We start from the raw sequence: 26,602 nt of genomic DNA on the forward strand, positions 1-26,602 counted from the left end.
GCGCGGCTGCCGGGGCGCCATGCTTGCCGCATGTGCCGGCGAGCGACCAGCACAGAAATGGGACTGGTAGGCAGGGATGTGCAAGAAGAGAGCCTGCATGTTCGTGTTGAGAGCAGAGACGCTTGAGGGGCCTGCAACCACTTGAGTTCGAATCGACATGCAGCCTGACTCCTCCATCGGAACGGGGAAGCTCTTCGGCAGGCCGACGCCTGCTCAACTGCTCAAGGCCGGAAAGAGCATTAAAGATGGTTGGAGTCATGCCGGCGAAGGTGCTGACGACCCCGCTTCAACCCCGGCCCAGAACAACAATAGTGTAGAGGATCTTGACAGAACGAATGTGCCCAAGGAGGACGATCAAGGGTTCGTGTCTGCTGGCAAAGAGAGTCATGATTATGGTGAGGTTCAGATAGGAAAGCTATACGCTATTTCTGAAGAGCGCGAGCTAGCAAGCGAAGCCAGGCATTCTGAAGATGGCTTGGAAGTTTACCCGGAGGCGAACAGCACCACAGACTCTTCGCAAGAGTCGAACGCGACGGGTACAATTCCGGCACATCCACTGGACCAACCTGGTCTCAAGTCTGTCAGCTTTGACATCAGCCAAGTGAATGAGATACATTGTGAGCCTCAATCAGAAGCCGTGAAGACTCCCATGAAGGTTTGGATGTTTGCCATGCGATCTACTGCTTGCTCATGTTCGAATGCAGCTCGGAGCTGGTGTCGATGACGTGTTGTTCTGGTTGAGAAGTATTGGATTCTCACAATATGAAAAAACTTTCGCGCTGAATCGCATTGATTTTGAAGAGTTGTTTCGTCTCAAAGAAAATGACCTCAAACAGATGGGAATCAGCATCAAACAGAACAGAAGACTTCTCCTTGAAGCGGTGATGTCATTCATCCATATTGTTTTCTGCTAACCATCCGTTGGAGCAGATAGAGTACCTCCGATTATCTCTCAGATTGCAACAAGCTAGCAATGGAAAGGACGCACGGCCCAATTGGTACCTTCCAGAAATCGACAATGCTGAAGAACAGAAGCCCGTCTCAAAGACAGATGACAAGAACATCCCTGCACAAAAGAAGGGCTACGTAACCTGGTTAGATGCAACTCATAGAAAGAGTTACAGAGGATATGCAATCATCCAAGGTGCATCACTACACATTTTCAAAAGTTCAGAGCACATTTTCCTCAAGCCATCTGTATCTGTACCGCTACAATCAGCTCTTATCGCATTCTCCTCTCTGGCTCAAAATTGTATCCTCATTCAGGTTACTTGCTCATAGCTCCTCGATTCAGCTGACATGTTGTTTGATTTGCTCTCAACAGGCTGACCTATCAATACCCTCAAAAGATGACCTCTACCTCGTTGCAGATTCAAAACGAGAAGCCCAAGAATGGCTGAATCAGTTGAATGCAGCCTCTAATGTACAGGTAACCCAGTGATGTACGGCACATCTCTCAAACCTTACCCGCCTTAGATTTCGCAGTCTAGCTCCATGATCGCTGTCTCTTCGATCAAGACTTACCACATCAAATTGAATTGTTTGTTCGTGCAGAATCCAGCGAATCTCTGCAAACCATTTTTATCCATCGGGCTTGTGGACAAGAATGGCAACCTGGTATCAGAATTGAACCGATTTGACATTGAGCCAAGTCATGACGTGGAGTCGAAAAGTGAGCTTTCATCAGACAATACTCTCTCTGTCAAGCTGCAGGGAGAAATAACTGTGAGCCGAAAGATGTTGCAGACTGTTGGACAAGGAGCAGTGATTTTCTTTGAGATAAAAGGCTCAAGTCAAAAGCAAGCAGTTATCTTCCCCGAAACTCACTATTGGACATTTGCACTTGTTTCAGAGTTGAACAATGGTCCGACTCGGCTGAATTTGCGGAAAAAGCCTGTATCCTATGATCCTTTGATATTGAGGTCATCAACAAACATGAAGCAAATGTCTTTTCTTGCAATTGATTGCTTCGTGAAAGATGCAGCAAAGAAACAAGAAGACAAATCAACCAGCACAGGGGAGCATCAAGGCTTGGACCTCCATCCGATACAGTCACATCGTGATCCCTCCCCTGCCCGCCCCTCGCATGCTGACTTGCTCCATCGCCACAGGTGCCCGGAAGGACCGTCCTCGACATGTGGCTTAAACCTGTACAGGTATATTGACAACCTTCCGAAGTGTTGCTTCAAACTAGCCTGACTTGTGATTCTTGTCAAGTATGTGCGATCATCGGCAAAGTCAACGAAGTCAACAGGATTTCAGCTAACGATTGATGTAAAGAAGCCGCACTAGCCACCTATCCTCTCTTCCCCTACCTACCTACCTACCCTCCCTCCCTCCTTCCCTCCCTCCCCTCCCTCCCTCCCCTCACTCGCGCGTCACTTTTTCTCCCTTGAATTTCCATCCCTCGGGAGAAGGAAGGCACGGATATTCCAGCTGCCCCAGCCCCAGCCAGCAGTCTCCCGCTGCCCCTCCCTCCTCCTTCACGATCCATTGCCACAGAGCACAGGGACCGTAGCTGCAGCACCTGTACAGGAGTGACATGGCAGACAAGTGGAGCAAGTTAAGTCACATGGCCTTGCACTGCTGCTCACTCGACGACTGGAAGACCGTCAGGCCGAGGCAGTGCAGCCCGTCAAGCTGCTCGGCAGCCCGACAAGCTCCCTTGAAGCGAGGGAACGAGGGGATGAGACTGGAGAGAGGACGCACGCATCGATTCTTCTCGCTCCTTCCTTCCTTCCTGGAGACCACCGTTTCTCCGCCCTCCTCCCTGGACATGCTGCTAACCGAGCCTTGGTCCTCCTCCTCGATCGCGCTGTCAGCTGAGAACCGTTTCCTCCACTCGGAGAGTCGAGTCGACCTGGAGCTTTGCCCGAGACTTTCTCCCTCCTCGGAGGAACCTTGCGAGGCCCGGGAGTCCTCTTCTCTTCGGATGATCGTCTCACCGAGAGGAAGGTGCTCTGACGATCAGAGCTCAGGAGGGTAGAGGAGGAAGAAGTCCCAACCTCTCTTAGCACGGAAACCATGAACAAGTCTCAGTGAGTTTGAGCGCACTGGCCCCGAGGCAGGCTGTGATCGCATCCGTTCTGCGTCTCATCGTGTCACCTGACATGGCAGAGAACGGGCAAGCCCACCATCGCAAGCGCCAGCCTCACAATCATGAACCATGATCCGGATTGAGCTCCTGCAGTCTTGGTCACATCTAGCATATCCCTTGCAAACTCCAGCAACCTGTTGCTTATACAAACATGCTTCAGCTCCAGGTGATAACCGGCCCAACCAAGACTGCAAAGGAATCATCATGTCTGCAAGAAGATCTCTCGAGGGTGGAAACCTAGTGCAGTAGTCGTCCATTGCGATGAAGACAGGGTTGAAGTCCGTGTACCTCGCATGAAGGTGCCTGTTGGACAAACTTATCTCCCATAAATTCAAACAGCTGCATCGTCACATTGCGATTTGTCCGAAAGTGGAAGTGAAGGTGAAGACAATTGCATCAGTGTGAGAAACTAAGATCAGATCCGTCATGAGCGCCTTCGAGGTGTCAGGGTCGATGTTGAGAATGAAACATGCAACCATGAGAGGGTTTGAAGATCTCCGAGAGTCTTGTGTGAAGACTTGTAGGTTGCTTGGCATCATGCGTATGAACTGGGTGAAGAGACGGCGAGTCAGTTGAGGAGGAGAAGAAGCCAAAGTGAAGAACTAGGATGGAAGAAAACCTTGTTGATAGCGCCCGGGTGATCGCTACAAACAAAGACTGCCGTGGCATTGATGATGCGAGCAAGTCGATTAGTCTTGTTGTTCTCGTCAAGACATCTCTAGACAAGAGCAGTTGCAAACCTCTCGAACGTAGAGGGAAACGGGAATCCGTTGAGCCTCGTTAACCTTGTCAAGCTTCGCATCCTGCGACAGAGTGAAAGGAAGAAAAAGTAAAAGGAGAGCGAGAGAAGAAGAGGAAATTGAAAAGCGGAGATTGAAGAGAGTTGTGATGGAAGATTAAAGAAGAGCATCTAAGAGATGATGCTAGGAAAGACAAACAATGTTGATCTTCTTTCTTACAGCAAGTTTGCCCATACGGATGTGAACTCCGATGACTTTGTGCTTCTCATTCCATCTATAGGAGCATCAAGACAATGATGTACACCAAGGGCGACAAGACTTCAAGAAGCAACCAGAGCAGCTTCTTACCCGAGACTCTCCTTGACAGAATTCACATGGTCCATCAGTGAAGCCTTCGGCCTGAACAAGTACCAAGTAGACAGCAGGTGCCACCAATAGACATCAAAACTGACATGCCCCTTGCTGCTCATGTCCGGACTCCACGTAATATTCCTTTCCTCCTCCCCACCCCCCACTCGGATCTCTGAGCTTTCTCCTCCTCCTCTTCCTCCTATGTTGGTCCCAACTGTTTGCCCCTCCTCCTCTCCTCCTCCCAACATCTGGACGAGATCCGAGACCAACGCAGCGGGAGGCCTCACCGCTCCCTTCCTCATCTTCTTCCCATACGTCACCTGCAGCAACTTCAACCTCCTCCTCCTCCTCCTCCTCCTACTACTACTACTACTACTACTACTACTACTCACTGGGTGTAGCTGTAACAGGTTGCTATGCTGGAGAGCTTCATCTTCCTCCACGTACTGCTCAAGAACCTTGAGGCGCACGAGGCCAGTCAGAGCAAGATCAGAGACCCGCACAGACTCACAGGTGACGTGTTCTCCCCGTGTTCTCTTAGAGGAGCATAAAAGGTTGGGTCCAACCAGTTGAGCACTGAATCGTCGTCATCGACCGGAAGGGGTGTGATATTTCCTCACCGGATCGGTCACAAGTGGAAATGCTCTCAAGGACGCCTTCGTGATCATAGTAGTTGTCCCAGTATATCCGAGGTGCTGAAGGCGTAGAGGAGGGAGGAGGGGAAGAGGGAGAGGGAGAGGGAGAGGAGGAGAAGGAGGAGGAGGAGGAGGAGGAGGAGGAGTTGGTCTTTTCGCCGAAGCGCAGGGCAAGGTCATCTTGAACAATCATTTGCTTCACATGAAAACAATATCAAGAGACAGGAGCAAAACAAACACCTCCAACCTCAAACTCCGGGTTGTGCACGACAACCCTGTTGGTACGGATCCCGTACTCCAGACCGATGCGCAGGGACAGCAGCTGGGAGCCAAACCCGTGCACCCCGAAAGAGTTCCAGATCACGAAACGAGCAGAGTTACACAGATGTTCCATCCTATTCTGATGCTGCTCCAGAAGAGCAGTTACAGACTCGTTCAGCACGCGCAGGCTTTCAGCCACAACCGGGCTCCTCCCATGCAGTATGGACCCCCATGAATCCGGCACCGTGCTGCCCTCATCTTCCTGCTCCTCCTCGTCCTTGACCTCACAGGCACCCGAGGATTGGGAACCGTTAAACCTCACGACCTCGAAGATCGTCCTCCTCTCTCCCCCCTCGTGCTCCTGCCATTCACCAGTCAGCAGCTCTTGACGTCAAGGGAGGTCAGGACGGGATCACCCATCGAGCTTCTACGAGCAAGGTGTAGAAACCCTCCCAATCTCTCGAGATGATCGCATGAGGCTTCCAATCTAGCGAGGTTTCACCTTCCTCAACCACAACTTCCCATCGGTCGATGGCCGTCGGGGCGACATGATGGCAGAGGTCGCCGTACATCCCGGACTCGGTTCGAGTATCGCAGAAGCCGATAGAGATGAGAAGTTTGCATGGCCGCTGATGCGTCTGGAAGGACGCGAGGAGTCTGACCTCCTCAGGTTCTTGCGGCTCGAAGTCGAAGGGCTCCAGTTGCTCCCATTCCTGCAAAACCAAAAGTGATCCGAGCATGGGAGGGTCGTAGTGTCACCTTGAACATGCATGTTCCTACTTGTCCATGGCAGGCCAACACGAGGCAACAGAGGGAGAAGAGCACTGACAGCAGACGAGCATGCCGGATGTTCATGTCAAGATCCCCGTCGCCGTCGCCGTCACCTCCCCGACTCCATTCCGTTCAATCAAGTGCTCTCCCCGATTGTTTGCCCACCCCACCCCACCTTCGATCAATTGAGTACCCCTCTGATAAAATCCATTCACCCACCCCTTTCTAGCAAAGTTTGGCACAATTTGATCTTGTACCCCTCCCCTTCCGGGCCCTTCAGCGATTGCGATTGGCGCCATGCCCCCCCGAAGGGGAAGAGGAAGGAGGAAGCAGGAGGAGGAGGAGGAGCGACAGGAAGAAGAAGATCAGCAGAAGGACATCCAGCAGCCAGAGCAGGAAGAGAAGCAGGTTGGAAGGAAGGAAGCGCGAGAAGAAGAGAAGCGACGGAGGGCGGAAGGCGAAAGAGTTGCGAAAGAGCGGGAGGAGGAAGTCAAGTTGGAAGGACAGGAGGAGGGAAAGGACGAGAGCGATGAGAGAAAAGGAGAGGCAGAGGAAGAAAGTACAGGCAAGGATGAGACACAAAAGGGAGAGAAAGACAACACCGGAGACGAGCAACACGAAACCAGGCTCGAAGTTCAGGGAAGTGGGAAGTCAAAGCAAGGAGGGAACAAGAAGAAGAAGCAGAAGGCTGTTAAGGAAGATCAACCCAAGAAAGAAAGGCCCAAGAAACGGATGAGCAAGGCTCAACTTTTACATTATCTTGTAAGATTTTGCGGCTCTATGTTGCGTTGGCTAAGTGTTGTCATTTCAAGAATGTGTTATTGGGGGTGTTGGCCATACTGTCCCTTGGAGATATTGCGGTCTCGTCCTTTCTCTGCAACCAATTGTTTTCCTTCAGATCAAATGTTCAGGTTAATGAGATTGTTGTGGAAGAAGAAACCTAACGTTATGATGTTTCGAAGAATGCTATCAACGACTATTGCAGTCAGAATCGATTGCTCGAGCAATGCCTTAGTTTCTCAGATTTCATCCTGGTATACTGAATTTCTCTGAGAACAGTGTGTTACACCTTGCCTTTGATCTGCAGGCTCCATACATCTCGTTCCTCATTTGGTCCATCTTCCTCTTTCTGAGCTGCATGTTGCTACTCTACGGAATTACGAAGGTATTTCTCGTCGTTTGCATCGCGACGTTCTCTTAGCAGCACCTGACAGTCTTCAACCACCTCTCTGTCTTCTTTCATCTACTTGGAGGTGAGAAGCAACTCGAGCATCTTGATCCCTCACTGTCAGCCCCAGCTGCTCCTTGCGTCGGCACAGATTGCTTTCACGACGTTCGTCTCTGTCAACGTGAGCTATCTCAAGGTGAGATTCAATATGATGTATCAGCCAACCCTGATGGTGTCATAAGAAATCCACCACTGGGGCATCGACTGTTTCGTACATTGATCAGTTCAACTACACTGTGACCAAGTATGCGTCCATTTGCGTGTCCGCGGACAAATGATTGACGTTGTCTACAGGCTGTGGAACAGTACGAGTAGTTGGCAGGTATATGTGAGGAACGCTGCAGCCTTTCTTTTGTTGATGACGAGACGCAGAGCTCGGTAGGATGCGGTGGAGCCAACAAACTCTCATATAAATCGGAGATCGACTGTGTTATCTCCGTCTTGGACAAGTACGCGATCACAGCTGCATGTTTAATGATGGTGATCATCCCTGTGCTCAAGCTTTCTTGTTGAGCTCTCTCCTTCAGTTTCCTGTCCTCCTACAGTTCCCAGCTGCCTTGTTTGCGAGTCTGCTTCGAACTTGGATCGTGGAGGTGACACTAGATTATTCATCGAGCTCCTTGTCTGACTGATAGCCAGGATAAGGGAATGGATCTATTTGTGCAGTGCCGCATATCTCAAGGATTTGGCCTGATAGTAATGATGCCGTCTCCCTGACAAGGATGAGTTGACCTCGATGCAGATTATGGGGGTCTTCTTCTTCATCATCTGCTTTGGAGTGGTGGTTTGCGGCATTGTTCTTTAGGCAATCTTTAGGAAATAGGTTTGTCCAGCTGTAAACTAATACTACATGTTCTATCGAGCTCTTTGATTGCTTTCTCGACCGAACGACCCAGGTTCTTCATCGTCTTCACGTTCTCTTCTGCTTCCGAGTTCGCGAACCCTGAACGGTTGTCAGCGACTCTCTTGCGAAAAGGTTACGAGCGCACGAGGATGAGGAGTAGGAAGGCAGCGCAGCATCCTAACGCATGGCCTGCGATGGCGCCAGCCGTGCAGGTGATAGGCCAGGCCTTGGAGGGATCAGTGTCGCTCCTCTCCCACTTCCATCGCTACCTGCCATGGTCTGTCCCAGTCCAAGGGGATGGGGATCGCACCGAACCATGTGCCTACCACCTGAAGCACGGGAAACCTATCGTGAGCTTGAAGACGAGCCTCCCCGGACACCCTACCGCAAGAGCGGAAGGCAAGTACGCCAACACCTCTCCGTCAGTCTTGGGGTTGTTGCAGGCGACTACCCTCCTCCATCCTCCCAGCTAGGGCACCTCAGAGTCAGCGAGGAAGAAATACAGGAGACATTCGCCCGACATCTGTGCCAAACGTGCAAGCAAGAGGCACTGCCGCAAGAACGGCGAGGTGCCTGGTCAACCCATGTCATCCGACCCTTTGTATCGCATCACAAACAGATGATACATGCTGAGAACAAAAGTCTTGTGCGCCGCCTCCAAGACCTTGCACGCGACTCAGACAGAAACATCTCCTTGAAGCACGAGCTCACCGGAACTCCGAAAATGACGAATAAGGAATGAAAGAATAACGATCCCAACACGAAGCCAAGTGCTGCTCTTATCAATACACTGAGCAATCCTGCGAAGATTTGAGACGCAGCTGAGAATTCTCTTTGAACAAAACCCGCGGAGGAATGAATCTTGCTCACAACAACAGCTAACTTCAATTCCCGCGTTATTCACCAGCAGTCGAATCAAAGTGCGTCTTACCACAAGGAGAGGTGGGGCAGCGAATAACGACCCGCAATGAACACGGAGCTCGAGATCAGTTGCGAAACTGCCATGAAACCTGCAACAAGGTGTCATCCCTACCACTGTAAAGCTTGCGTCGCTGATCATCACCTCTCCTGCGAAAGATCTACACTCCTGTCCACTGATCCGATGAATCTCTCAAGGAGCGGACCTGGACAGAGGCTGTGGATCAAGAGGAAGGGAGCGAGCTAGCTTCCAAGTACCATGATCTCCCCGTCCTGCCATGTAGAACCCTGAGGAGAAGAGCATCACGCTGCTCGTAGCCATCACCCCCGCCCATATTGCTCCGCCCATTCCTTTCACCCTCATCGCCCTCATCCCCCTATATCTACTATCTCGCAGCCCGGCGGCCGGGACCGGGGCTGGCAGTTCAGTAATGGCCCGCAACTTGCCAACTGGCCGGCCCGCAAGTTTCAGTTGACTTTACTCAAAGTTAAGTTAGAAATCAGTACGAGGACAATCAGGAGAGTTGAGGAGGCTTGACCAGTTTACTAAGTTAAAACAGAACTGGACTTCAGGTATGTCTTAGCTCACACTTTAGTCGATCTGCTCTTGAAGTCTCAAACCTCGACGAGGACTTCCTGTCGCGTTAGCTAACTGAACGTTGGGAGGAAAATTAGTCCCAAGTGCGATTGACTTGACAATGAAGGAGCCCATAGCAAGACCGAACGAGCCCGTGACCTTGCTTCCGATGTCAGGAGGAAGTTGGAGAAGGAAAACAACATAACCATGGCTGAAGTCCCCATAGAGAAGTCACAAGATCGGAATCCCTGGCTCGCAGCCTCCTCAACCAAGGTCTGAATAGGCTGGACAAGACAACGGGAGTCAATCAGGAACTCAGGCGTGAGTTCCACGGACCTTCTCGCTGGAGTAGACAGCTTGAATCTTCCAAGGTTTCACTCTGCAAACATTCCTTACAACAGCTCAATAACATCCTAAGGAATCTCAAGGACAAACCGCTTCCGGTGAGGCAGCCCCTGCCAAAAGGCTCTCATCCATCACGCCTCCTCCTCCTCCTCCTCCTCCTCCTACCTGGGGAAAGCCGTAGAACTGCCGCAACTTCTTCCTCACCTGGTCGCAAACATCAACAACCAGCATCGCTAGCCCCGGACAAGGAGCATCACATGGAACAGCAGCTCGTCGTCTTCAACTTTTGTCAGCTCCTCCGATCTTATCGCCGTAGGATCCGTCAGGCCCCCGGCGCCTCCCGATGTGATGATAGGAACCTTCAACTATTTAAAGCTATCAACCTCCGCTCCTCTGACACCTCAACTCTCACGAAAGTGCACGCGGAAATCAGGGCTGCCTTGTCATCGACGCTATCGATGGCGTCAACGACGAAGTCAAACGAGCAGTTAGTCCTCTGAGGTTCAATCCCCTCATCCCCGTCCATTCCGCTCAAGATGCTCAGGGCATTTTCACGTCGCAGAAACTGGCGAGCAGAGGAGAGTTAGCTTTATCAACATGGCTGGAAAACATCTCACCTGTAACACACATGATACATTGCACTCAGGATTGATGTCGAGAATCCGAGCCCTCAGGACTTCTGCTTTCGGGCGTCCTACGGTGCTCTGCCACACAATCAGCGTTGTGCAATTCAGCGAAGACGAATACGTCTAGAGCGCAGAGCTGTCGATTGATGTTGGATATGCAAACTTCGTCAAGGTCCACTAGTGTTATCTTGCCGATTCCGCTGCGCGCACATGATTCTGCCACCCATGAGCCAACGCCTCCCAGCCCGACCTGCTCTGAAGAATCAATGCGATCACAGCTTAGAGGGCGCGATGCTCTACCACACAAACATGAGCATTTCTCAGCCTCTCCAATGAAGAAGAACCGTAAAGCCTCTTGATCCCTGAGAATCGTTCGACCGCTGGATCAATGAAGTCCTCCTGCATTGACGCTCAAACTCGTGCTTGAATGTATGATTCGTGCATACCATGCTGCATGATTGGTCAGCGTCGGCTCCGTCGGTTTGTACAGCTTTCATGATGCATTTCTGATACACTACAGTCAACGTTGTTATGATGTAAAGTAAAGTTGCCTTGGTTGTAAAGAATGTCCGGCAACAGTTTGAGCGAAAATTCCTCGCCATGCGACAGCTTTGAATTATCATTTTGGGATGGAGGGCGAAGTTGATGTTGTTGTTGAACGCGACGCAATGGGCAAGGAGGGAGATGGAGAAGATAAAACTTCTCGTCATCGAACCTCCTGCAACATTATGAATCAGAGCAACTAGGACCTGCTGGCTCCCGAACACAGTCGTACTGGATCTCCTCCTCATTACTCTACATCCTTTATCCACTTCCTCCCCTTCTTTGTTTGCTTCACCACTCGTCCTCCTCTCCACTCTTCCTCTCCCCTCCTCTCCTCCTGCTCCTGCTCCTGCTCCTCCTCCCCCCACTCTCTCTTCTCTCTATGATTCGCGCACCATCGTGCACATGGACCGGGGGCCGGAGCCCTTATCCCTCCTCATCCCCGGGCTTCGCCGGCCACGGTCAGGCAGCGGGTCAGGCTGCAGTGCAGGTCAGGCTGCGGGTCAGGCCTGGGCCCGGTCAGGCACTGCGGGTCAGGGCCAGCTCACAGGCCAGCTGGGGCCGGGGCCCGGTCCGATCAAGCCCTGGGTCAGGCATACTTCCGACTCTGAGATGTTCGCTGTCAAGACTCTGAAAACCTCGAAGGCAGGCCGGGCCTGATGCGAGTTGATCCTGCACTTCAAGTCTGCAGGAAGGTCTTGATTGAATTAAGCTTTCATTGATTAAAATTCAAATAGACATGGCATGGTCACGATGACAAGAATGTGGACAAGGATGTAGATGGGTGTGACAGGATGGGGATGGAGGAGATGTGGGTCATGGTTGCGAATGAGAATTGGGAGAATGATCGAAATCAGCAATGGTTGATCCTCGCCACGAGCGAGGAGATGTCGCCGTCCGAGGTGCTTTCAGAGTCGTCCTCGTCGACGTCTTTCCTTGGACCTGCCTTTACGCCTAAAGGCAGCATGGCTTCAGATGCGGAGTTCCTTCTTCTGGCTTACCTCCAGCGCTCTTGGACTTAGTTGACGAGCCTCTGGCAGCCCTCTTGCTCCTGACTTGAGCGTCGAAACTTCGGACATTGGAAATTTGCTGCCGAAGTTTCTGTCTGCAAGAAGAGAGCATCTCAACGAAAGAGTTTTTGTAAGGACGGAGTTTACCTAGCAGATTCAGAGCCGTAAAGAACCGAAGAGAGCATGTCTTCGAATCCTTTGATGAGCATGATCAGACAGAACCCAAGGCATTAAGAGCAAAACCTTGAGCTCCTTCTTGAAACCCCCCGGATGAATCTCTCGCGGCGTTCAGCCTCCGTGACAATGCTGCAGAAATGTTTATGTCGCATTGAGGAATGCCATCTTGTTCTCTCACTTGTGAGGCTCCTTCTCAGCCTTTGATTCTCAGCTTCAAGCTCTTCGATCTGCTGTGGTTCTTATTTCATACCGCAAGGAGAAGGGACAATCACCTTCACGTGCAAAGTCCTCGGATATTCTTCTTGTAGTAAGTCACGTTCCTTGAACAGAGCTTCTTACACGAGGACCGCTGTTCACGAGAAAGATTGCCTACCTCTGTCATGGATTTCAATTTATCGTTGGCTTCATGTATCTATCAAGCTTGTCAAAGTCCACCATCAAAGGTGCATATTTGATACTCTTTCATCTGCCGCTTGCAACTTTTCCGCATACGAGGCCTAGAGATCATTCATTCAACCCATGTTTGAAGTGGAAAAAGGTTGTATGAGGAAACCTGGGCACTGGCCAAAGCCTTCGCATGCTTGCACTCGAGTTCAGATCTCAAATTCCGTAGACATTCTCTCCTACCAATTTTCGGTCAAGCCATATCAAAGAGATCTTGACTCACTTCTCAGCTTCAGCTTGTTTCAATTTAGTCTCCATGACCTCTTCGTAATATGACCTGACCAAGTTCAGGTTCTTGCAGAAAAATCAGTTCGCACCTCAATTCATGCTCATGCATCTCAATTGTTGCTTGGTATTGATCTTCCGTCTACATACGCGGATTTAAAATCCTGACGAGACAAACATTGGAAGGAAAATACCTCCTTGATCCATTTGTCATAATTGGTCTTCATTTGCTCCGCTTGCTATGCGGACTTGTCAATGATGGGCAAGGGTCAGGCGAGAGAGAGACGAACCAGGGCTCTCAAGATTGCATTTTCCAACAGTCCATTGCTCTTGTGCAGTTCTTGAGCAAGTCTGTCAATCTCCATTCTGGCCTCATCCCGCTGAAATCCTCATGATTGATTGCAAATGACAACAAACATATTACCTCCTTTACGATTTCATTGATTTCCATTTGTCTCATTTCTCTACCAGGCTGGCTTCCTGTCTTACCTGTCAACATTCAGCACTCAGCGAAATTATCCAAGAAAAATCTTCATTCATCACTCTTTCTGGAATCTGTTCCGCTATTCGAAGCATTCGGGTTTGATCTGCTATCAGAGTATTACATGATTTCCACTTATGTAAGTTGAGCTACAGATCATCGTTCCCGTGAACATCTGGATTACTCTGGAAAAGAAACAACATAGACAGTCATTCTCATGATGTCCGTCCAGCTCCTTGCTTCCTTACCTCGAGCTGCAGCTCTTGTTCCAACAGTACTTCCAATCGAGCGAACTCCTCGCAGCACGAAGTGATACCTTCAGCAACATTCTGAAACTCAACCTCAAAATTCTCTGACTTTGAGATCTTATTTTCAGAACTCCTATGATGGCATGTAAGGAAGCAAAAATCATCTTCGATCGTACACCTGCTGCCCTGGATTCGTTTATGCATGCAAACAAGGGATTTGAGATGGCGCTTTAATAAAGCACTTTCCAATGCATTGTGCTGTGAAGTTGCACCTCCAGAGAGCTCAAATGTATATGTCCCCAATTTCCCTTCATTCACTTCCTGAGAATTCTCAGAGTTCGCATCTCTCCTCTGCAGAGTGCCCAGATTTTTTGCTTCATTTGACTGATTCCATTCGGTTAACTTCCTGTCAACTTGGTCTTGATCTAACTGCTTCGAGTCTCTTGGAGTAGTGATAGAAGAATGCTCTTTGGATGGTAGATGAGGTTGAATTCCTTGGCTTAGCGAGGTGAAGATTACTGAGGTCTTCGGGAGGTTGGAAATCTTCGACCCCAGACGTACAGCCAAAGTACCTTTGATGATACCATATTTCTTCTTCACCTTCCATCACATCAGGTTTAGTGGAATGATACATTATCTTAAGAAGGAGACGTACCGTTTCAGGCAACAGCGAGAGCAGCTCCTCAGCCATCGTGAGCAAACTCAATAAATACCTCCTCTCAGCCTCAGCAACATTCGAAGCATCCGCTTCTTCCATGTCTGCTTGCCCTGTCTGCATACTTCTACAGGCACTCACACAGAACTCAGGATCATGCCAGCTTCTCGCACTCCTCCTCCCTCCCTCAACCTTCTTCTCATCGCCTCCTCGGAGCTTCTTGGTTCACACGCCTGCCATTTTTCAAACCACTACCAATGTGTCCCTCGTCCCCGCTCGTACAAAATCTCGGACCCGCCTCAGAATCTCAGTTGCACTGACCGGGCACCGTCGGGTGACTGCGGCCAGCCTGTGCGACCGTCGGACCTGATGCGTGCCCGCGTGTCACAGGGCCGTCGGTGTGCTGCCCACGGCCTTACAAGGATGCAGAGGCGCAGAGTGACTTAGCTTTGAGACTTCGGAATGAGAGTGGCACGCCACGCCAGGGCATTTACTGATCATAGATGTACACAAGATTCAAAGTTTCTACTCTCACTCTTACGGTTTGGTATTGTTGGCAAGATGAGAAAACAATTAAAGAAAGAACTCGGACCGTAGAGCGCAGCCTTCATTCAGTACTGGAGAAGAGGGTTCGAAGTAGTGGATCTTCTTTCGATTGCCAACTTGCTTTTACATCACGCTCTCCCTCGGACGATGAGTAACTGAGGTCTCAATGGACCTATGCAACTCTTCCTCTTCTGCAGTCACATACCATTCGATGAAACTGGAGGAGAAGGGCGACACTTGCATCGACTTCAAGAAGACGTCGCGAGGGCCAATGTTGCTGGAGAGAGAGTTCCTTCGTTGTGTTGCTGTAACTTCAGGTCTTTCAAACCCAGCATTATCTGGTTGCTCGGCTGTCGAAGAATTGGTATCGTCACTAATTTTCGTCTCTTCTCTTGAAAAATCTTTCGTTGACGAGTCAGGTGTAGAGGATTCTGTGGAAGATGTTGCAGACTCAGCCTCGTGTGGATCGGCCGCCATGGAATCTTCGCTCTCTACATCTTCACAACTCTCGTTGCCAGAAGAACAAGACTCTGACAATTGCTCATTCACCGCATTTCTGATATCCATTTGCGCATCCTGACTATTTTGAGGAGAGGATACTTGCCCACGGCCTTCCTTCTGTCGGACATAGGGCCATTTCTTGATATCAAGCCTCTTGCACGCATTTTTCAGAGCCGTGAGAGAAATGCCAAGATGGTTTGCAGCTTCTCCTTGTCGCAGATGAAACAAAGCCATCACATCATCCTTAGACAGAAACAAAGCCCTTCTCCGCACTGTTTCACCAGGCTTTGTCCTAGGATACACTTGAATTCTTCGTTGATTATCAGCAGGATGCATTATTGTTTGTTCGAGAGGAACTCAAAGTTGCAAGCTTCGATGTAGAGGATGGAGGCAAACCCAACAATGTCAAGCGAACGATCGGAATGGGCCAGTCGTGTTGCACAGATGCGGAGAAAGCCTCCGAATAAACTTGATCGCCCAAGGGGAAGCAGGGCATGAAGGGGTACTCGAAGAAGTTGGAGGAAAAGACGATACATTTGGGGGGTCTGGTACAAAAAGGGTGGGTGATGAAGTAAGGGGGTTGCTCCTCTACCCTATCTAGAACATATCATTGATTGATAAAGATACGGGTACAAGAATGAATGTCTGGGTGAGTGTTGCAAGATGATATTATGTACTGGTGGGGTAGGTGAGGAAAAATGGCTCCTTAGGGGTGGAGGGTCATACTTCAATCGTTGTGATATGAGGAATTGCTCAGGAAATCGTGTAAGGGTGGCTGTCCAATATCACATCGGTTCGCACCTCGTCTCCGATATCCAAACTGTCGATCAGGTGCTAAGTTGCTGAAAGTGGATATCCTGAGACCTCTTCATCGACCCTTACAGGAAAGGCTTACAAGAACAGACGCCTATCACGTGAGAGTAAGCACTAGTATACGTGTTAAAGGAGACTGTCACGAGGGCAGGAAAGATTGTTCGCTCTTAGTAACGTGACCATGGAGCAAATTATGACCCTTCGCCCGTGACAGCTGAGATCTCCCGGACAGTAATAAAACAATCACGAATCGGAATTATTGAATCGGAATCGGAGCGGATATCAAACGGCCTCCCCGCCGTGGCACTCACTCAGCGGCTCACGTGACTTGAGCGGTACGGTCAGAGACTGCACCGTCTCTTTTACTCAAAGTTAAGCACCGTCCATACTCACGGTGAGGGTCGCAATCTCATTTGGCAACTGAAGGTACCGGTCATCGGGCAATGGACACGGACAGGGCCCGGCGTCCGAGCGCGGACCGGCCACCGGGCTTCCGGAGTCCGGGGTGCCGCTGGGACGCCTCCGGGGACGCCGCGGGCCTGCCTCCGAGTGCCACTCCACGTAGCCTGGACTTCGAACAGGCATCCGCAATTCGTAATCCGATTCAGACTCAGGCCGGTCACCGGATCGCGGCGAAGACGGTCTGGACTCGGGACTCGCCGTGATCATGATAGGCCCGGGGCCTCTCAGTGTACCGTACTACTGGCAGGGCCCAGCCTGGCGAAGCAGACAACTTTCAGTTCTTGTGGTTCTCTGGGGCGGATTTGTTCTAGATTCGACCAACTAGTAGGGAGGGCCGTCGGTCGAGATGGAGGAGATAGGATGATATGGCGCAAGTGGAGCAGAAGACAAGTTATCCTCTCTCTCCTCTCTCTTTCTGCGCTCATACCAGGATCTGCGCAATACACATGTATGTAGCATGACTTTGCATCTTGTGAATTCATCTTGATCGATAAACGTGACAGGTACGCACCTGGTAAGTTGCTTTCTTAGTTTGCCATGCATAGTTGTTGACAACCGAGACTAGAGCTCGGGCATCTCTCAGACTGCACCTTGCTCCATCAACGTCACATACAGTGCTTATGAAGACCACGAGTACGGTGATGGTGGAAGGGGCGGACAACTGTTTGGCGCGCAGGGACCCAACGGATTCACTTGCAACATTCATGGAGAGTGTAAAGGATCGCTACAAGTATATTCTTCTTGTCTGCTTCATCCAACGTTGACATGATCATGCAGCAAGATCCGCTGCAGCTTCTTGGAACTGATAGCCTTGGATGCTGTACTTTGTTCACATCTTGCAATGCTTGAATGAAATTGTCACAGGTTGCAGCTCGGGTACCAAAGGACTAGGGCTTGATGTAGGATATTATCAGTGGACCCCTGCTACCATCCAGCATTATCGAGAATGCTCTACTTCAGTATCGCCAGAGCCATGCGTGCCTGAGGCATGCGAGTTTGAAGTGATAGGGTATCCTGGAAAAGGAACTTTACATGCTATCACAGAGTACGGAGGGCGGGGAAGCATTCTTGGTCCTTGCTCGCAATCCTCTCCGTGCAAAGTGCCACCGAGATTTAACACGAACATGGTGATGTTTGATTGCTCAAGTCTTGATGAGTCTGAAACACTCTCAACAGCCAGCAGTAAATGGTCAAACAAGAATAGGCAGGTTTCAGAACAATATTCTGATATTCAAACCATTAGATGGAGATGTTGGGCAGTGCAGTCAGACAAACTTTAACTGTATCGGATTCACAGCAAACCTTTTCTGGGAGTCAGGATACGAGGATCTATTTCTATATACTTCCCTGGAATTTCAAGTCAGGTCCTTCACGTGGAAATACTCCACCGACCACATCGGAATTTTCCAAACATTCAGAAATACTATACAGGTAAATTAAGATAAAGTTTGGAGCAAAGTATGATTTTGAATCTTGTTTCGATAGGATAATTATGTACAATTGTTGGAAGACAGATATCAACGATATCTTCATCAGAATGAAACAGATCTGTTTTATGTCCAGGTGTTGTCTTCTTTTCGTGAATATTCACGGTGACGCTTGAGTTATAGGGATGTCCTTGCATTGAAATCAATTCCATGTCGTTCGAATGCAATGCAGTAAATTCCAACTGCTCTCTGAATGGAACCTCTGGTCGAATCCTCATCATCGATTTTCGAAGCATGGCCGCTATTGATGGCGGATTGTGTCTGCTGGACTCTGCTTCAGTATGCACTGGATTGCAGCCTGAGCTGTCGATTATCTATTCAGCAATCAACAATGGTTCGGTCAGTCAAGTGAAATCAATTTGCAAAAATCAATGCACAGGAGCTGTTTACTCCCTGTCAAGGGAACAAACAGGTCTTAGTAGGTCATCCACGACCAAAACAAAAATAATACCTTACAATGATCGCCCATCAATAGGTGGTGCCGGATTTGCAATGAGATTTGACGGAATTGATGATTTCATCGCGGGTTCTGTCGATGTCTTTCCTTCCGAGGAATTCACGATCATGTTGTGGGTGAGGTGCTCAGACAATGAAAGGCTGGGGCAGGGGATTATGCAATATATCTCTGAAAGCTATGGATTAGAGTTTGCACTGTTCACTCCAGAAAATCTTGAATTCACATTGCAAGGATCTTCGTCGGGTCCGACTGGAATTAATGTGAACGATCTCCAGTGGCATCACATTGCTGTGACTTGGGTGCAAAACCAAACTTTTCTATCTGATCACACTTTGCATCAAGCCCAATATGCCAAGCTCTTCATAGATTGTTTTATGTTGTTAGATCGTGCAAATCCGAGGCAATCACAATCGACGTATCCAGGTGGCAATGCAGAGATTCTCTGCAGTCAGGCTGTAAACGAAGAAGGCTGGGCATGGAGTGGAAAACTTGATCTGCAATCGAAGATTGGTAAGACGGGAGAATTTTCTGTTGGACAACGGCTTGCCTGCAATTCTTCAACAAAGGACATCAGAAACAGGTACGAACGATCCATCGGATTGAACCAGAACTCGACCTTCTGCAGAAGTATAGTGAATGATACATGTGACCCTGCATTCAATAGTACCCCAAGTGTGTACATTCCTGGCATTTACGTTCCAGACCCGAGTTGTAGAAAGACAGCTTCAGGAATATATATGAAAGTTCAACAGCAAATCAATTGCACAAATACGACGGACCCTTATGCAACACGAACGTATGGTGCTGTTCAACAGATAATTGCTGCAAACAGAATGTTTTCAAACGATAACATGTTAAACACTGGAAATGTTGCTACAGAGTATAGCATACCTGAAATTTCGCGTGCTGAGCAACAGATCAGGATTCAATCCTTCTGCATATCAGGATGTTTTGACTCAAGCAATGCGTTTCTAGGACTGATTGACGATGTTCGAATATACAACTTTTCCATGACGAGCAGACAGATTTCTTTTCGAAACCAGTATTCTGCTCGTGATGGGGTAAACTGCGAGAATGTGCAAGTGCCACAAGTAGGAAAGTCCGCATTCCAAGGTTGTAGTCACATGATAGACACTTCTTACAAGTATGGTCTGGTTCTGTACTGGCCATTCGATGATTCTTTTTCACTGTACGGGACGTCTTCCACTTCTCAGAATGGTCTAGCTTCACCCATCAACAACCTTGAGTCATATGATGTCGCTCAAGTATCCTACAACAAAATTGGAAACTTTGCTAGTGGATCAAAGTACGCTTTGAACATGGGAATGGGTTTCAACAGTACAGCACCAATGAGGGTGCCTTCCAGTGCACCGGTCTATGGGTCGAAGCTGGACTTCTTGTATTATGCGTCTGGGACTACTCAACTTGTCGAATTGAAGATCAAAGACGTGGACACTTGTGTGAATACGTTCGATTTCCTCAACACAGGCTCTGATACCTACCCGACATACACTTGTACGACTGTTACCGAGTGTTCTGACAGCCCTTGTGTGAACTTCAGGATCCTTTTGTATTCTTCCAATTTAGCAGGTCTGTGTAGGCTTACGTGCTTCGGAATCGTGACGTATCCGCGAGTCAAGAGTGAATGTGTTTACAACTTGCCATCCACCATCTTTCCAACTCAGCCTGTTTATATTTGCTCCCCTTTTCCAAATTGCCAAGGAGAAAAATGTTTTGTGGATTCCAAAATCACGATATCCTACTCCAACCCAACTGTGAACAAGTGAGTTGTATCGATTGCTGTGAATCTGATTAATGAAGTGTTGCAGCTTTTACGTCTACACTGGCAGTTGGGTGGACCAAGGAGATCTAAGGCTAATCGGGCAACAATCTCAGTGCCTGTGCATCTCTCAACCTTGCACGGCCTCGAGCTTCGAGCTGTCTGCCCTTGCACGAGCCAGCTCTCCTGGACGATCAGATAGTTACATCGGCTACTCTGTCAAGCTGCAATACGGTGACAAGATAGAGTATAGAAACATTGTCTGCCAAGGAGCGCAAGAATGTTCTTCAACAACTGCGTTCGCTCCCTCGGGAAGAATTATCACTGTAGACAACCCATTCTCATTTGTTCCAAACTCGCAGACAAATTATTGGATATTCAAAGGAAACTACACTGTGAAATGGTACTTGTACTACACAAGCGAGATTATTGGAGGCTCAGATACGACTGCAGACGCCATTACTTACGAAGTTACGGATACTCCAGGTGAAGCTGGAACTGTTTTCAGCAGCATACAACCAATCAGCTCGTATCAGACTCTGCAGATGCTCCCCGACGTGTCTACAGACACCAGCTATCTTGCTGCTTGGAATCAACCACAGATGGAAGGAAAGATTGTTATTGCTCCTTCGACAGTTCCAATTCCCATGTCATACAACTTGACTTTGTCTCCAAATCTCGTATCTGTCATCTTTCTCGATATAATTTTAGACGATGACTCATTCACAAACACCTTCAATGTCACAGTGAATGGACCACAGCAGATGGATTTGCTGGAAACAGGCAACTTCCAGCAGTCGGGGAATCAGAGCGGAGCATTGTACCAAACGATTGAAGTTTCTTGTGGCCTCGTGTCATCTGCCTCAACATGCTCCATACTATCGAAACAGCAACTCTTGAGAAGTAGCGGGTACGGTGTTGAAAACGCATCCACAAATACGACCTTTTGTGACGACAAAACATACGTTCGATCTACCAGCCTCATGAACGAGTTGATGAACAGTCACCCCGTGTTCAGATATGGATTGATATCAAAACTTTGTACATACAATGTGAATAACACCGAGATTTACAATGTCACAGGTTACAACTACACTTGTTTACCGCCCTGCTCCCCCACGCTATATACGTATCAGATTTTGGCTCAAGGATGTATACGAAATTGCACTAATCCAGGGCTGATTTGTCACAACACATACGGGCTTTACCCAAACGAGTATGCCTGCTTCGGTGGAATATACAACGGTCAACCTTGTCTGGGACCGAACGATGCTGCCTCTTGTTTTTCTCCGTTAAGTCCTACAGCATCATGTCAGTTGAGAGACCTTCAGCCTGGCATTAGTGGACCAGACTTGAAAAACAGTCTCGACAAGTCCGACCCATCCTTGATCGTCCATGCGGTATACAATGGCGATTTGCACTTCTTGGACTGGCTCCATCGAGGAGTTCAGGCAGTGTGGAACGAAGTTGCAACAGATGTGGCTGCGGGGTTGGGGTATCAGCTGATCTTGGAGTACCTGATCCGCAATGGATGTCCCTGGCGAGATTCAGCGATTGAAAACGCAAAGTTACGAGGGCATGCAACGATAGCCCAATACCTTACAGCCTTGAAACCTCCAACAGGCTCGCCGAACTACGAGTGTGGGTGCGCCGGGTTCTCCTTGTTCTCCGTCACCGTTGGGATCTCGAGGTGCATCCCGTTCTCGAGTGGCTTCGAGTGTGTGCAGAAGTGCGGAACCTCCCTCGCAGACGACCCCTCCTGCATCGAAGGGAAGAGCAACTACCTCAACGACTACCAAGACTCCTCCCTCAGTTCTCAATCCTCCCTCTTCCAACTCCTCGTCGTCACGACACCTCCAGCTCTTGCAAGATGCTCGACCGGGAGCTCACGAGCATTGATCCGAGGGCCTATGAGCGTGTTTCTTTCCAACGAAACGAGCTTTCGGGAGCGATCTTGGAGTGGCTCGCGAGAAGGGTTCTCTGATCAAGTCGTGACTTGTCATGGTCAAGAAGCTGTTGCACGAGGTCAAGCTCCAAAGCTCTTCTGCTCGACCCCAGGGCCACTCATTACCACCGGAATCACCTTCGACTTTCTCAATTACCATCTCTCCGATAAATATTTCCGTGTTATCTATATTCCTGCCCAAGGTGTAACAGGTCGAGTAGCCCAATTTAATTTTACGACATCAAGAATAGCTCAATATCCTCAGCAGGATTATCTTGCTTGCGCTTCTTTCAGCACCTCGCCATGTTCAAACCAGATACCTATTGCAGCTCGGTTTGGATTTGTCAACATTACAATTGAAGGAACAGACTCAAATCCAACTCCAGAGAAACCAAGCTCCAGCTACAAACTGCTGGAGGATCAAATCACCTTCATGAAGCTTCGGCTGCTTAATTACCCCACATTTCCTAACAAAGTATCAGGTTACATCAAAGATTTTCCCAAGTACGGTACACTCTATCAAGTGAGGCATGTCAGCAAGCAGCTGAATCTTACCGTAGAACCATTCTTCAACACCTCTGCATCTTTTCTGAGCCCAGACAAGTGCGTCACCACATCAATGGATTGCGAGTCAGGAAATTGTGATCACCCTCTGCACGATTGCTATTACGTCAAAGAGACCTTCATCCTGGGAGAACCAATACCATATGAAGATGAAACTATAGAACAGGCACCGAAGTCAATTCTGAATTCTACTGCCCACATCGAGAATCTGTTTGATGCTTCTCAAGGCTCTAATTGTTTCCTTACAGACAGATACGGAAATTCCTTTGTTAACATGTGGGCAGGAGAGATGAGTTGTGACCTCATTTCTCAAGATATCGTTGGAAGCTACTCCTTTCCGTCGCATTGTCAAAGATGCATGAAGGTCGATCGCTCTGAATTTCCTATCCCCAATGGCTCATGGACAGGCAACCTCCATTACCGAAACATCTTCGTTTCAAGGTACAAGTCTAACTACGCCATACAAGCTCCCAACGATCCTGATCAAGGCGGACGATGCAGCGTCAAAGAGTTGTGCAGATTGGGCAGCAACACGGCGTCGAAGAGTACTTGTGTGCCTTGGGAGCTGCTCGGACCTGACGGCAGGCCGACCGCGAACGGCAGGCCGCCGGTGGTGGACGGAAGTGCCTTCAGCTGGAGTGACCTGAACCCTCAAGCCCAGGGCCTGCCATGTCAAGGGGTCAATGACCAGCAGGTCTGCTCAAGGAACGTGTCCTACCTGTGGCCTCCCGAGTTTGACCCATACCAGTCAACCGTGCCGACTGAAGTCAATCTTACCGAGTATGGCGACCCAGAGGATCCCAACGACTTCTACTCCATCTGCGGTCAACGTGGAATCAATCAAGTGATGGCGGAATATTCTACTCCAGTTTACATGACAGGGTTTGATATACATCATGAGTTGGCGGACAATGTCTTCTTTCGGGTTTTGGCGTACACTGAAGAGTTCGTAACACAAGATGAGTACGTGTTTGAGAGTTTTGTGAACAAGTCAACATACACTGTGAACTCACAAACAGTATTTCACTTTGCATCCCATGATACCAGGATGGTCAGAAACAGAACTTTCTCTGCTTGCAGTGGTCTTGAGTGGAGAGAAGTGTGGAGAGGGTATGCCAGCGAGGGCAGGCTGGCGGATTCATTCTATGAGTCCATCATGCAAGGGAGATCTCCTGAGTTCTCCCATCTGAGGATAAGAATTAACCCAACAAACTTCTCGACAAAGAAATTACTCATTCAAAGTTGTGGGTTGATGTACGAAGGCCCGGGCAACGAGTTCGGGGGTAACGTGCTAGAAGGCTTGCAAACCCTCGTCCTTGTCGGGACTGTTGGGAACTGGCCTAGAGGATGGATTTCGAACCCTGAGATCAGACTTGCCTATGTGCCCTTCCCAAACTTCAATGGATTGGATTCGTTTTCTTTCTATGCAAGGAACTTCAGCTGCCAAGCTTGTCAGTACTCGGAGCCAGACGTTGAGGTCATCGATCTCCAGGTAGCCAACGTCAATGATGTGCCCGAAGCCATCTGGAAGGAGCTGACGAGCAGTCAGGGGGTCAGTGTGGACTTCGAGCTGCAAGGCGTTGACGCCTCCCCGGATGGACTTGACGGGTGGGTTCAAGGTGGCGACCTGGCTGAGGGAGCAGGCCAGGGCTCCGTTGCAGGCGTCGGGCCCTTTGGCCCTGTAGGGTTCAACAGTCGGAGCAGCCCCGATCATGAGCCAGACAGTCAGCTGTCGAGCGAGATCCTCTCCTACCCGCAGCTGGGAACGCTGCAGTCACTGGGCCAGAACTTGTACAGGTACACACCCCCAGCAGGAGGGGGAGGAAATCCCTTGGCCGTGGTCACATTTGTGATGAGGGATAGTCAAGGCAATACATCAAGTCCTGGTAGGATCTACTTGAACTACAAGTGCCAGCCCGGGTACAGGATCGATCAAACCTCCAAGACTTGCATCCCCTGTGCTCCAGGATATTTCAAGGCGCAAGAGGACAGCAGGACTGCCTGTTTGGCGTGCCAGGCTGGCACGTACTCTCTCTACGAGGGTTCTACCGCATGCCTCGCTTGCCCCCCGGGGAAGTTCACAAGTCAAGGAGCTTCCAACTTTTGTACCTCCTGTGCGCGGGGAACGTTTGCGCCAACAGCAGAATCAAAGGCGTGTCAGGCATGTGCTGCAGGAACCTACGCGCCGAGAGCCGGAGCATCATCCTGCTACCAGTGCGGTCAACTGTCGTATGCTCCTCTGCCGGGCATGTTCAGGTGTTACGATTGTCCGAGGCTGTCAAGGTCGGCGATCCCAGCAAACACCAACGTGTCCAACTGTCAATGTGTCTACCAATCCTATCGCAACGCCATCTTCGACAACCGTTCCATCCAGCTGTGGTCGCCGACGGGGGTAGGGGTCCCCAATGAATCCTTCATAGCACCCAGCGTGCTGGCCATCGAGAGCCCATGGCCCGTGCAGCTCAACCTCTTCGGGTCTAACTGCTCTTCCTGCCCGGACGGCTCGTTCTGCCATGGACTCAACTTGTACCCCGTCACAAGGATAGCATACTGGACTGACTGGTCCAGCCCCGACAAGGTGTTTTGGCCAGACCATCTCACACCGCAGTTCTACAAGTGCAACTACAAGAACGTCAGGGAAGTTTGCCTCGGGTATCCCTTGCTGGATCTCCAAGAGCAGCTTCATATCTGTCATTTCAGAAAGAACTATGCTTTCTGCCCCAACTGGCCGAACCTGACCAATGTCTCCTTCACACACAAGGATCCTGCAAGGTGCAAGGCTGGCTATGACGGGGTGATCTGCAGCCAGTGCCTTGCTTACCAACTGCAGCAATGCGTGCCCAGAGGCTCCGACCCAGCGGACGGATGGTTTTCTTGGAAGCGATTCACCCAGTACAGGGGGCAGCTCGCGCAAAGGAACGTGGACATTGTAGACTGTTACAGCCTGGGGGAGTGTAGGAGCAACACTGATGCGGCAAACTGCTCAGAGGCTCAACAGCGCTGCCTCTCCAACGGAGATGTCTGCACGTGGCAGACTGGACACTACTACCGATCTTTTGACAACTTCTGCGAGAAATGTCCAGTGGATGTCAAGGAAGGGTTCTTGGTCTACTTGATCTGGTTTGCAAGCTACGCGTTTGTGGTGCTTGTGATTATCTGGATCTACCTCATCGACTTGAACTCCTACTTCATCATGTTGACTTTCTGGCAGACTGCTGCTCTGCTCGTCGAGTTCCGCATTGCCTGGCCTCAACAAGTTCTTTCCCTGCTCAGCTTGTACTCCATCTCAAACCTCAACATCATGGCCGTCCCTTGGATGTGCTTCTTCAACTGGCAGCCCAACTTTCTTCAGAGGTGGATCCTGACAAACCTGGTTCTCTTCGGCGTCGTGTCCATGCGTGTCTTGTTGTGGATCTTGCCATTCCTGATCTTGCCTCCAAAGATGAAAACAGTGTTCGATTGCTTGGTCAGAGTCTTCACACGAAAATCCAATAGGAGGAACTACGAGGACCATGCAACTCAGAAGAAAGACGGGGAAGGAGAAGGACAAGGAGAAGGAGAGGGAGAGGAGGGCGATGTAGAAATGGAGCAGGCGGAAGGTGGGGCCGAGGATGGTGAAGATGGGCAGACGGCGACTCGGAAAGAAGCGTTTCTGATCAGCAGGTCAGAGGACCAGGACAGCCAGCATGTTCCAGATGAGATCACTCCGATCGAAGCGTTCGATGAATCGTCAGCTGATTGGGTTCAGACCCCATCGAGAAAGAATCGCCGGAAGGAAGGATGGACTGAGTACAGTGTGCATAATGTTTACCAGACGCATATCCCAAAGATGATCAGAAAGCAAGAGAAACATCCCAACTCATGGATCGAC

General features: G+C 49.7%; 9 protein-coding genes across 9 annotated transcripts; 4 read left to right on the forward strand and 5 right to left on the reverse strand.

Moving 5' to 3' along the window:
- Positions 1 to 157: 157 nt before the first annotated feature.
- Positions 158 to 2,292, forward strand: GUITHDRAFT_109594 (hypothetical protein; the record flags this gene model as incomplete). Its single annotated transcript, XM_005831396.1, has 8 exons — positions 158 to 655; positions 705 to 881; positions 931 to 1,086; positions 1,325 to 1,429; positions 1,486 to 1,725; positions 1,979 to 2,059; positions 2,112 to 2,156; positions 2,218 to 2,292. The coding sequence occupies 8 exons, from the start codon at positions 158 to 160 to the stop codon at positions 2,290 to 2,292; spliced, it is 1,377 nt and encodes a 458-aa protein (XP_005831453.1).
- Positions 2,293 to 5,515: 3,223 nt separating this feature from the next.
- On the reverse strand, positions 5,516 to 5,824 carry GUITHDRAFT_152972 (hypothetical protein; the record flags this gene model as incomplete). Its single annotated transcript, XM_005831397.1, has 1 exon — positions 5,516 to 5,824. A coding segment is annotated over one exon (309 nt), but the record flags the coding sequence as incomplete, so codon positions are not given.
- A 621-nt stretch (positions 5,825 to 6,445) lies between these two features.
- On the forward strand, positions 6,446 to 7,888 carry GUITHDRAFT_163564 (hypothetical protein; the record flags this gene model as incomplete). Its single annotated transcript, XM_005831398.1, has 12 exons — positions 6,446 to 6,617; positions 6,668 to 6,766; positions 6,818 to 6,889; positions 6,943 to 7,020; positions 7,070 to 7,108; positions 7,154 to 7,219; positions 7,266 to 7,327; positions 7,378 to 7,405; positions 7,456 to 7,563; positions 7,629 to 7,676; positions 7,723 to 7,779; positions 7,826 to 7,888. The coding sequence occupies exons 1-12, from the start codon at positions 6,588 to 6,590 to the stop codon at positions 7,886 to 7,888; spliced, it is 750 nt and encodes a 249-aa protein (XP_005831455.1). The 5' UTR covers positions 6,446 to 6,587.
- A 105-nt stretch (positions 7,889 to 7,993) lies between these two features.
- GUITHDRAFT_109597 (hypothetical protein) lies at positions 7,994 to 10,798 on the reverse strand (the record flags this gene model as incomplete). The annotated part of the gene is made up of 21 exons (XM_005831399.1): positions 7,994 to 8,026; positions 8,073 to 8,153; positions 8,197 to 8,256; positions 8,313 to 8,396; positions 8,449 to 8,500; positions 8,554 to 8,591; positions 8,639 to 8,727; positions 8,773 to 8,809; positions 8,859 to 8,937; positions 8,991 to 9,051; positions 9,104 to 9,133; positions 9,467 to 9,581; positions 9,629 to 9,706; positions 9,759 to 9,801; positions 9,858 to 9,877; positions 9,933 to 9,971; positions 10,025 to 10,132; positions 10,180 to 10,332; positions 10,385 to 10,471; positions 10,515 to 10,609; positions 10,738 to 10,798. The coding sequence occupies 21 exons, from the start codon at positions 10,796 to 10,798 to the stop codon at positions 7,994 to 7,996; spliced, it is 1,443 nt and encodes a 480-aa protein (XP_005831456.1).
- Positions 10,799 to 11,789: 991 nt separating this feature from the next.
- GUITHDRAFT_109598 (hypothetical protein) lies at positions 11,790 to 12,155 on the reverse strand (the record flags this gene model as incomplete). The annotated part of the gene is made up of 3 exons (XM_005831400.1): positions 11,790 to 11,890; positions 11,938 to 12,041; positions 12,094 to 12,155. 3 exons carry the CDS (start codon positions 12,153 to 12,155, stop codon positions 11,790 to 11,792), a joined length of 267 nt encoding a protein of 88 aa, XP_005831457.1.
- A 405-nt stretch (positions 12,156 to 12,560) lies between these two features.
- On the reverse strand, positions 12,561 to 14,278 carry GUITHDRAFT_109599 (hypothetical protein; the record flags this gene model as incomplete). The annotated part of the gene is made up of 12 exons (XM_005831401.1): positions 12,561 to 12,620; positions 12,677 to 12,746; positions 12,791 to 12,844; positions 12,885 to 12,934; positions 12,987 to 13,031; positions 13,083 to 13,172; positions 13,217 to 13,281; positions 13,336 to 13,379; positions 13,427 to 13,458; positions 13,522 to 13,602; positions 14,041 to 14,121; positions 14,177 to 14,278. The coding sequence occupies 12 exons, from the start codon at positions 14,276 to 14,278 to the stop codon at positions 12,561 to 12,563; spliced, it is 774 nt and encodes a 257-aa protein (XP_005831458.1).
- A 364-nt stretch (positions 14,279 to 14,642) lies between these two features.
- GUITHDRAFT_152975 (hypothetical protein) lies at positions 14,643 to 15,653 on the reverse strand (the record flags this gene model as incomplete). Its single annotated transcript, XM_005831402.1, has 1 exon — positions 14,643 to 15,653. A coding segment is annotated over exon 1 (607 nt), but the record flags the coding sequence as incomplete, so codon positions are not given.
- A 1,205-nt stretch (positions 15,654 to 16,858) lies between these two features.
- Positions 16,859 to 18,481, forward strand: GUITHDRAFT_139720 (hypothetical protein; the record flags this gene model as incomplete). Its single annotated transcript, XM_005831403.1, has 9 exons — positions 16,859 to 16,946; positions 17,002 to 17,012; positions 17,064 to 17,228; positions 17,276 to 17,318; positions 17,363 to 17,625; positions 17,675 to 17,929; positions 17,984 to 18,061; positions 18,109 to 18,324; positions 18,461 to 18,481. 9 exons carry the CDS (start codon positions 16,859 to 16,861, stop codon positions 18,479 to 18,481), a joined length of 1,140 nt encoding a protein of 379 aa, XP_005831460.1.
- Positions 18,482 to 24,583: 6,102 nt separating this feature from the next.
- On the forward strand, positions 24,584 to 25,054 carry GUITHDRAFT_72193 (hypothetical protein; the record flags this gene model as incomplete). The annotated part of the gene is made up of 1 exon (XM_005831404.1): positions 24,584 to 25,054. A coding segment is annotated over one exon (471 nt), but the record flags the coding sequence as incomplete, so codon positions are not given.
- Between the last annotated feature and the right edge of the window lie 1,548 nt (positions 25,055 to 26,602).

This window comes from Guillardia theta, assembly GCF_000315625.1.
Source record: "Guillardia theta CCMP2712 unplaced genomic scaffold GUITHscaffold_40, whole genome shotgun sequence".
In the NCBI taxonomy this organism is placed as follows: domain Eukaryota; class Cryptophyceae; order Pyrenomonadales; family Geminigeraceae; genus Guillardia; species Guillardia theta.